A 10,999-nucleotide genomic window follows, 5' to 3' on the forward strand; every position below is an offset into this window, starting at 1 on the left:
TAATTACGAGCATGTAAGTGCGATGTTGAGAGGTAAATAAAAATGTCTAAAAAAGAAAAAGACAAAAAAAAGACAACACAAAACAAAATAATAATTAAAAAAACAAGCAGTGGCGTAGCGTCGGTTGCCAGCGCCCGGCGCAAGGTAAAGTATTGCGCCCCCTAGAAAGTAGGAGTCCGTACGCACGCGCGTACACACACACACACACACACACACACGCATACGCACATATATATATATATATATAATATATATATATATATATATATATATATATATATATATATATATATATATATATATATATTCTTCAAAAAAAGCAGGGGAACCTAAAATATTAATGTTAATATCAATTATTAGACCGAACATACGTTTTGACCACAGACATCCCAGGTAAGAACGTTCAGGTCTGTTTATCAACACACCGAAACACATTCCATAATTTGCACATGCATCACGCAGTTGCCCCGTACACGTGCGTGGGGTGTCATTCTCGATTTTGACAATTTCCAGGAAGGTCCATTAATCACTGTGGAACATTATGTCTGTCAATCTTTTTTATTCTGTTGATCATACAGTTGTTATTGTTTTGTTTTTAGTCATTTTTATTGTTTGAATTTGCGATTTACTGATAAAAAATACGTCAACTTTCAAATTTCACTTCTGACTCCAATCGTCCATCAAGATCTTTGGTGGTCATAAAACCTACTGTAATACTGAACTACCGGTTCATATATATATACTCTTCAAAAGAAGAAACGCAAAACCACATTGTCGTAACATTTGGAGAATTGATTTAATTATTGAATGGTGAGTCCGATAATTACCAAATGTTGCAGGATTGTTCACAATTCACTCTAGTCCATTGTGAGTAAGTGATAGGACCCCCGCCGAATCTGTCCACTTCCTGCACGCAGTTTGCCGCATAACGTTCACCACGACGCCTATACACGCGACATCTTCCATCATGACGTCGGAGCAGAAATCAGCCAGATCGCAGTTGATATTAGTATAATAAGACCCACCCACCTCAGCCAGAGATATTAGTATAATAATAGACCGACCTCGGTAGTTACATGGATAGGCCATCGGACATAAGACAGGTAGATATAGGGTTCACAGCCCGGTACCTGTTCCCACCCATATCGAATTTTAAAGGGACATACCCTAGTTTTTAAACACTAAGTCATATTGTTTACTATTAGAGCCGTTTTTGCTAACTGAAGTCATATTTTATTTAGATTTTATTGTTTTAAAAGAGTATTCATTTCCATACATTCGAAGTGTTTTTGGTCATCCTGGTGTTTTTAATATCACAAAATGCAGTTCTCATATTTTAAAAACGCACGTGCGTCTGAGAAGTAACAGTTATGAAGTCGAGTTTTAGAGGGTATTTCACAATGTCAAAGTCACAGACTCGTGTTTCACTCAATTGTAACTTTATCCAAATGTGTTACAGGTTTGTAGATTAACTAAACTTAGTGTTAATTTTCACGGGTTGAAACTAGGGTATGTCCCTTTAACGACACAATGGGTAGGCGTAAGACACTACAACCTCTTTTCTCTCACTAACTATTATTTCCTGGCAGAAAGCCTGTATAAATAACCATGGAAATAACTGTGTTCTTGTATAAATGTTTTGTAACAGTAAAATGACATTCAGACTGTATCTAGGTTTGTTTTTTGTTGTTTTGTTTTTGGTGGGAAAAGGTGTTTGCACAATATTTTATTGTTATATTTTATTTGTTTTGACATATGCGAAAAAAGGGGGAGTGCTTCCCTCGATGGCACGTCGCCCCCCTCCCCCCAACGATCCGCACCTAATGTTTAATGTGAACTCATGCCATGGTATAAAATATCTGAAATCTGGTGGTGCATAAATGCATTGCCAGATAATTAGTAACACTTCTGTATTGTATATTATTTAGTACACACTTTTGTGAGAGGATTTTTACAGTGGTTAGAAAAGTTTGTCGTCTTTGACGACACCACTGGAGAACAATGATTTATTAATCATCGTCTATTGGATGTCATACATTTGGTAATTTTGACATATAGACTTAGAGACGAAACCCGTTACATTTTTCCATTAGTAGCAAAAGATCTTTCATATGCACCATTCCACAGACAGGATAGCCTTTGATATACCAGTCGTGGTGCACTGGCTAGAACGAGAAATAGCCCAATGGAATCCCAAACCGACCGTGCATCAAGCGAGCGCTTTACTACTTTTTTGTCTTGGTCATTGACACTAGGAATTTCTTTATCTTCGTACTATGCAGTGTCTGTATCTGAATCCATTTTTTGCATGCCTTTTGACTACTGTAGAACCGATTAATCGCCAATATTTTGTTATCCAAAATGTAATAGTTTGAAGAGATATCTGCTGAATTATGAAGACTCAGTTTGTGTTCTATCAGCGAGGTTTCCTCCATATTGTAGTCACACATTTTTGCTTATCAAAATACGTGAGACCCAATGATAATTTGTTTAAAGGGACATTCCCGAGTTTGCTGCATTGTAAGATGTTTCCGACTAATAAAATATTACTACGATTAAACTTACATATTAAATATATTTTCTTGTTTAGAATATCAGTGGTTGTATATTCATTGTGTTTCTGGTCGTCTTAATATTTGTAAGAAGCCGAAACTGGATTTTGTCTTCAAATAAGTTCGTACGTACGAAAATATTTTTTTAGGAAATAAAATGAAATTTAACCTAGTACAAATATTAGAACGATTAGAAACACGTTTAATATACAGCCAGTAATATTTATACAGAAATATATATTTGATATGTAATTACAGTCGTCAAAAAGTCTCTGTTAGTCGATAACATCTAAAAAATTGCAGCAAAGTCAGAAATGTCCCTTTAAATGAAAACTAGACTATTTTGATATTGTCTTGTCCATTGCCACATTCTTTAGTATCACAAATTTTTGACCAAAAAATGTCCTCAACTTTTCAGACTTCTGTTTATAGAAAACAAATAGAGAAAATCACTGGGGAACCAGGATGGAAGAAAATGGTCGCAGCACAAAACAATCAAGCCAGTCAAGCGAGACGGCTACTAACTGGGGCAGTGGTAAGTAGTTAGTTTGTGTCTTTTTACAAGCAACTTCCTTTGATTTCATTTCATTTCAACTTATTTTCGTGCTTATATCCAATTAAGGTTGAAGCACGCTGTCCTGGGCACACACCTCAGCTATCTGAGCTGTCTGTCCAGGACAGTGGGTTAGTTGTTAGTTGGTTAGTGGTTAGTGAGAGAGAAGAGGGTGTAGTGGCCCATTGAGCCCTTAAGAACTCGCTCTGGGTTGGAGCCGGTACCGGGCTGCGAACCCTGTACCTACCAGCCTGTAGTCCGATGGCTTAACCACTGCTCCACCGAGGCCGGTTCAGCTTCCTTTGAGGACGTAGAGGGCATACACATGTAATTGTAATCAGTTAATAATACGTGACCAGCCTCGGTGGCGTCGTGGTTAGGCTATCGGATATAAGGCTGGTAGGTACAGGGTTCGCTGCCCGGTACCGACTCCCACCTAGATACCACTACACCCGCTTCTCTCTCACTAACCACTAAGTAACTAACACCTAACCCATTGTCAGGATAGCGTGTTTGAACCTTAAATAGAGGATAAATAAACAAGTTACAGTTATCAAATTGATGTCCCGAGTGAAATAATTTTCAGTTGTCACGAGCTTATGAAAATTATTTCACGAGGGACATAAATTAGATAATAACTAGTACCGAGTTTGTCATTCTATTTATTACCCCAGCTATTTTTCTCTCTAAAAGCCTTTATTTTCAACACAGATGCACGTACATGCATAAAAACGACGTAAACCACTTTGCACACTGTTCTGAGTATTGCTATAACAATACTATAATGCTATAACTTTGTATTTTAATCACATTCACAGATAATTTTCAAAAACAAAAGTTTATTCTGCTAAACAAATCTATAATGAATTGCATTAAAATGACATTTTGTTATAAATGTAACACTGAAAACAGAGAGTCATGCATGAAAACTATTTAAACTATAGTATAGTAGGTAATAGTGATGTTCCAATGATCGATTGTAATCGAACATTAATCGTTTTGGCTCTACCGATGTGATGATCAAGGATCTGTACCTACTGATCAAGTGAGAGAGAGAGAGAGAGAGAGAGAGAGAGAGAGAGAGAGAGAGAGAGAGAGAGAGAGAGAGAGAGAGAGAGAGAGAGAGAGAGAGAGAGAGTCGTATGTAAAAATGAATGAATGTTTAATGACACACCAGCACAAAAAATACATCGGCTATTGGGTGTCAAACTATGGTAAGGTATGTAAGGAGAAAGCCACTCTCGAGGAAATCCTTTACTGGAGATTTCATCCTTCTTGCACCGCCACAAAGAAGACTGCCATTCATGTACTTGTTTACTAGTTCAGAACGAGCACAGGACAGAGCTCAAGTAAAATTATTTGTTTCTGTCTTGGTATGTTGGTTTTACGATTAGGAAGCTAGGACAGCCAGCCAATACCATAACATGTACATTTTTGTTTTAGGACGGCAGACAACTGCAACAGAAGCATCTTCTTCTGAAGTAGAAACCACGAACGCTGCCATGTTGGACGGTGAGGAGCCTGGTGATAGTGACCATCATGAGGTTGTTTTAGCAGCAAATCTGTCAGGAGATGATGATGCTGCTGCTGCTGATGATGGTGGTGATGATGACGTCTATTCCGGGGAATCTCAAGCTATTGCTCTTCCAGGTTGTGTATTAAATTATGACATGCATACATACAGTCCCCCTGGTCAAGATTTAAAAACAAATATTTCACAGTATATTTTCCGAAGGAGCACGACTCAACTCACTATAATCTTCGCTCAACAGTCTAGACCCCCCCTTCCCCCACCCCTTGCTAAAATTCCTATACAGGCACCTGAAATGCCTGTAAGTTAAAAATTGTATGTCTGACACCATATAACCGTAAATAAAATGTGTTGAGTGCGTTGTTAAATAAAACATTGCTTTCTTTCTTTCTACCTATTTCACAGAAAATGTTGCTTAACTTATTTTGTAGGCGAGGTACGTTTGATAATTATAATTGTGACGTCACATACATACATGTACATGTCTAACTCTTGTTCTTTATAGCTAATGTTCCGCCATTGATGGCGGAAAATTGCAGTGACGTGAATTTGGGATGTACAATAAACAAATATTATGTACAGGAAGCAAAACATACCGGTAAGTGCTTCTCTACTTTGATTTAATACATTGCATCACTGAATGTATGATGTATCACATCAGGGTTTCTGCCAGAGGGTAAAATTGTGTACCATAAAATCTTGGAAAGCTGATGGGGAATGGCATGTGTGTGGCACAGATAGCCACAACAGACAAGCACCTGTCGCGGTTGGAGAGACAAGGACTGGGATGTGGACAGCGAAAGAAGTTGAAAGATAGGAGGAGTTGCTAGATCGGGAAGAAATGAGATGTAATTCAAAAGAAAGAAAGGAAAGGGGGCACTGGGATAAAAAAAAAAATCTGGGAAATTAATGGATATATTTTGGTAATAATTAGAAAGAGAACTGATATTTAAAGTTTGTTAAAGTGCATGGAATGTCGTGTCCAATTCGAAACCGTTCTAACCCATAACCATCTTTTTTTTTATATCCCAGTGCCCCCTTTCCTTTCTCTCCTTGAAGTCCATCACATTTTCTTCCCGATCTGGCAACTCCTCCTATCTTTCAACTTCTTCCACCTCCACATCCCAGTCCTTGTCCCTCCCACCACAACATGTGCTTGTCTCTTGTGGCTATATGGGCGACACACCTGTCAGTCCCCATCTGTTTTGTTTTTATTACGTAGCCTTAAATTATGTTGTGGCAGAAAGTCAGCACAGAGGTGTCAGTGTTCATATACTGACACAATGAAAATGCAAAAACAACTTTTCATTGCAAATAACGACAAACTGTTAATGAATTGATGGATAATGTAATATGACATTAATGACTGGTATTCATGAGATACATTCACATGGAAACATGGCCAGTTATCATCAGTAATCGAGTTGCATTCGTAATCGAAAAGTTCACCCCCCCCCCCCCCCCCCCCCCCCCCCCCCATATCAAGGTCAGTATCTGGTGTGTCCACCATTGGCCCGTGAGCATGTGTGAAGACGACGGGGAAAGGATTGGCACAAACATCTCAAATAAGCCACAGGAATGTTCCTCCACTCCTCCTGCAACGCCTGTGCAAGCTCAGCGACGTTACGCGGTGGTGGCTGGCGGTGACGTACACGACGTCCTAACTCATCCCACGTGTTCAATTGGGTTCAAATCCGGTGAACCGGCGGGTCAGTTCACAACGGTGATACCGGCTTGTTGCAGGAAAACCTGGGTAATTCTTGCAGTATGTGGACGGGCATTGTCTTGTTCAAACAGAAGGGGACCTCCTGGTCTTCGGTGACGGCGCAAAAATGGCTGGAGAACTGGTCTTAGAATAACGTCAACATAACGCTGGGCTGTAAGGGCAACGTGGACAACCGCCGCCAAACCGATCACGTTCCCTCACATCCGTCAGCGTACCGTTCATAGAGTCTCCTGTACACACGTGCTCTTCCATCGGCAAAGGAGACAGAGAAACGGGACTCATCTGAGAAAACAATGCTCCGGCAAAAGGCTGGTGGATGATTACCATTCTGGAGAGCAAACTGTAGTCTCGAAGCACGATGTCGCGGTGTCATGATGTTACCGTTGTACGGGCGTTCTGAGTCGACGGATGACCGTCATTGGATGGATAGGCCTCCCATGACGTCCTATCGTGTTGCTTGCTGTCATCGTCGCAGTTCTGAACCGGTCACGGAGGTGGTATCGTCGAATCTGCCGATCTTGGCGTGGGGTCGTAACGGGACGTTGACCAGGTTGAGGTCGATCACGGACACTCCCGGTCTGTTGATGACGTTCATCAAGTCGTCCAATAGTTGATGGGTGGACTCTCGAGGTCCTAGCAACTTGGCTTTGCGAAGTCCCCCCCTTGAACCATGACCAACGCTTGCTCCCTTTGTTCTTCTCTGAGTCGTGGCATTCTTAATGTGACGAGGAATATGACACCGTTACGTGACTTTTATGTGTCCACATACTGGCATTTCACGTGCATTGCATGCAGCATGATTGAGCATGTAGTGAACGCATTTCACACCATTTTGTGTGTTTCTGCTATTGTATGTGTAACGAGAACAAAACCAGGATTAAAACCCAGACAAAAGTACCAATCAATGGCTTCGTCTCAAATTGTTATTTTAAGTCCAATAAATATATTTTTCATTAATCACAACAAAATATTGAAAAATATCTGTTTTGCGTTTTCATTGTGTGTCAGTATATATATATATATATATATATATATATATATATATATATATATATATATATATATATATATATATTTATGTATATATATGAGCCGTCACATGGGATACCTACCAACAATTCAGTAAATAAAAGGTAATGACCTTACAAAACTAAATCTCAGGTATTTGGGCTCTATCTTAATTATATCTTGTAAAAATACAGCATTAATGACTATATATATATATACTTATATGGGTAATTAATATGGATTGTGTTCACATTTTAATACAAACTGTGCCTTCATGTCTGTTCAAATGTAGGTTTGCTTCCATTATGGGTGGTTAAAAGAGGAAAAGTTAATAACAAAGAATGGAACCCTTCAAGGTTTTATGAAAATGTATATATATAATATCTGTATTAATCGAAATCTGTGATTTCACAATATTATTGTAATTGTAGATGATTTTTCAAGAATCTACAACTATAACAATGCAAGTTGACCTTGTCAGGTCAGGGATTCGAACCCACTGCTGACAGAACTTGTAGTAGTACATTGTAAACAAGAACATTTTGATCATCAAATTAGCATGCGATTTAAGCCTTATATTTATAAGCCTGATACTAGTGATAGTAATATGTTCAGATGGATGACAGCGAAGATAGTCAAATACTAAATCTTAAACCATACTTGCAAATCCATTTAATATTTGCTCATTTTCAGAAGCTGAGAATCCCCGGTTTAATAACCTCAAACGTAAGTTGTTTCATATTGATAACATTATTTTGTCTTAAATGCATTGGCTTTATACTGATGTGGTTCATCATTTAATGTTTACATTTACCGTAGTTTGACATCTAATAGCCGATGTATTTTTCGTGCTGGGGTGTCGTTAAACATTCTTTCATTCCAGGGGTGTAACGATTTACTCGAATATTTGGTGCACCAAACAGCGATCTGTATCATAGTTGCATTCGTATTCGTCACCAGCTGAACCGAATACATATATGTCATGCTAACTGTACAATTATTATTGTTTAATTGACACTAACAAAAACGCAATACCAATTCGATTGTTTTGATAATGTCCGGAGTCCGGACTTGTTTTGTATTAGATCAAGCGCATTTAGACCGATCCATTTTTATTCAGCGCATTAATTGGATTGATAGTGTACCTTGATTTCGCTTCTGCCAAAAAAACCTGTATGACGTCACATACTCTCGATCAACCAGCCTTACGTGATACACAGGTATTGTGTTAGTGTATGGCACTGTATGCTATGTATCTTCAACATGTAAGCGCTTGAATAACTGAGTAAAGCAAACTAAAGTTGTATAACCCTTAACGAGAACTCTGGCAATACAAATATGTCTTTAAATTGATTAATACATATCAAGAAACAAAACACACAAAATACAATTAGTTTAATCCATAACTTCTGGTTACATTATATAGTTGCCATGGTTTAAAAAAAAATTAGTCACATTTGCCACGTCCGATTTGGACTAGAAAAAAGTGAATTATTATTAAAACAATTATGAATATTAAAAAACCCATAAGTATATGTATGATTGCAAAGGCAATGGTATATTTATAAATTCCGATAATGATACACATATATTTTAAATTTTTATTATTTAAATAAAAAAATAAATGTTTGTTTCCAAATCAGGTTTTGTGGCAACCATTTTTGTTCGCTGCGAGTTAACTTCTGACTATTTTCTAACGTTCGGGGCGATCGCGACAAGCAATACGTTGTTTAAAGGGACATTCGTGAGTTTGCTGCAATTTTTAAGATGTTATCGACTAACAGATACTTTTTAACGATTGTAATTACATATCAAATATATTTTTCTGCATAAAATATTAGTGTCTGTATATTAAACGTGTTTCTGATAGTTCAAATATTTGTACTAGGTTAAATTTCATTTTATTTCCTAAAATATATTTTTTCGTACGTACGAAATTATTTGAAGACAACATCCAGTTTGGGCTTCTTACAAATATTAAGACGACCAGAAACACATTGAATATACAGACACTGATATTCTAAACAAGAAAATATATTTAATATGTAAGTTTAATCATAGAAATATTTTATTAGTCAGAAACATCTTACAATGCAGCAAACTCAGGAATGTCCCTTTAAGCAACGTAAACAACAAAACCCCTAAAACAAACCGACAAAAAAACCCGTTCACAAACGCTTGCATTAAGAAACTCACGACGTATTTCGGCTATTTCTGTTGACATATTAGTGTTCCATAAATAGAACATGATTCAGGACTAGATAATAGACACCCATGATTAATCAGTTTTTTCTTAACAAAACAAAATACTATTCTTCCTTTCTGCTAAAACATTTTTCATTTTTGTATTCATGGACGTGAATATATATTCGTATCCGTCACCTCATATTCATATGTATCGTATTCGCCACCATATGTATTCGTTACACCCCTAATTCGTTCAGTACAGTGATAAACGTAAACAAAAGTTTACAAATGGTCATGCCTGATTTCACTTGAAAACTTTTGGATAATTATTGAATATGCTTGTGAATCAAACCACAAAATGACATGACCAGCCCCGTGCATATAAAACGTTTTGAATCTCAGTCTCAAAACGAGTCTGGACTCTAGTCTCAAACTTACTCCATTCAGTTTGGGACTGCACCTGTACTTATAAAACTTAATAGTTAAAGTTTGTTTTGTTTAACGACACCACTAGAGTAATTCTGACACGTAGTCATCAGAGGAAACCCGTTACATTTTTCTTAATGCAGCAAAGGATCTTTTATATGCACTTTCCCACAGACAGGAAAGCACATACCATAGCCTTTGACCAGTTGTGGTGCACTGGTTGGAACGAGAAAAAACAATCAGTTGAATGGATCCACCAAGGTGGTTCGATCTTGCAGCGCAAACAGCTCAAACGAGTACTCAACCGACTTGGCTAAATCCAGCCCCCATAAAACTTAATAGCGTCTCTTTTGCACTTAAGTGGTCTTTTAAAAAAAAAAAATTTAATATCGGTTGGATTGCCACATATCTGTGTTTTATTTAAGAACTGATAAAATGTTTTCCAGTAAGAATATATATATATATATATATATATATATATATATATATATATATATATATATATATATATATATATATATGTGTGTGTGTGTGTGTGTGTGTGTGTGTGTGTGTGTGTGTGTGTGTGTGTGTTAAATTGTTCATTATACATAATATATCTTGTCACTTTACTCTCAGTAGCAACATGATATCATCAACAAAGTGAAATATTTATATAATGTTAAAGCAATTTTTAATAATTAAATTTCCCTTACATTCTTTACAATATAACGTCATCCCATTGGTCCTGCCGTAGCAACAGGACTTTGATCATTTTCTGATGAACGTAAAAATTACGTCGTCAGGGAACGTCATACCTGCATTTTATATTCGTAATTTGTCTTACTGAGCGTTATTGTTTTTAACCCCCACAAATATTTCAAAATAAAATATGAACTTTTAATGTTATTAACTTATTATTAGTAAGTATGTTTCAAATTTAATTATAAGTATTGTCTGTTATTTCTTTTACGTTCATCTGGGTATGAAAAAAATCATTTGCAAAGTTATGTGAGAACGGCTTTGCCGATTCTTAC

The 10,999-nt window shown here is 37.1% G+C and overlaps 1 protein-coding gene across 1 annotated transcript in view; it reads left to right on the forward strand.

Moving 5' to 3' along the window:
* The first annotated feature begins 2,970 nt into the window (after positions 1–2,970).
* Positions 2,971–10,999, forward strand: part of LOC121373016 (plasminogen-like) — a 10,661-nt gene continuing 2,632 nt past the window's right edge. The window contains exons 1-4 of the mRNA XM_041499459.1: positions 2,971–3,087; positions 4,549–4,755; positions 5,142–5,234; positions 8,064–8,096. Coding sequence (XP_041355393.1) covers positions 3,018–3,087; positions 4,549–4,755; positions 5,142–5,234; positions 8,064–8,096 — 403 coding nt within the window. The 5' untranslated portion in view covers positions 2,971–3,017. The remainder of the gene's footprint in view (positions 3,088–4,548; positions 4,756–5,141; positions 5,235–8,063; positions 8,097–10,999) is intronic.

This window comes from Gigantopelta aegis, chromosome 5, assembly GCF_016097555.1.
Source record: "Gigantopelta aegis isolate Gae_Host chromosome 5, Gae_host_genome, whole genome shotgun sequence".
Classification (NCBI taxonomy): Eukaryota; Metazoa; Mollusca; class Gastropoda; order Neomphalida; family Peltospiridae; genus Gigantopelta; species Gigantopelta aegis.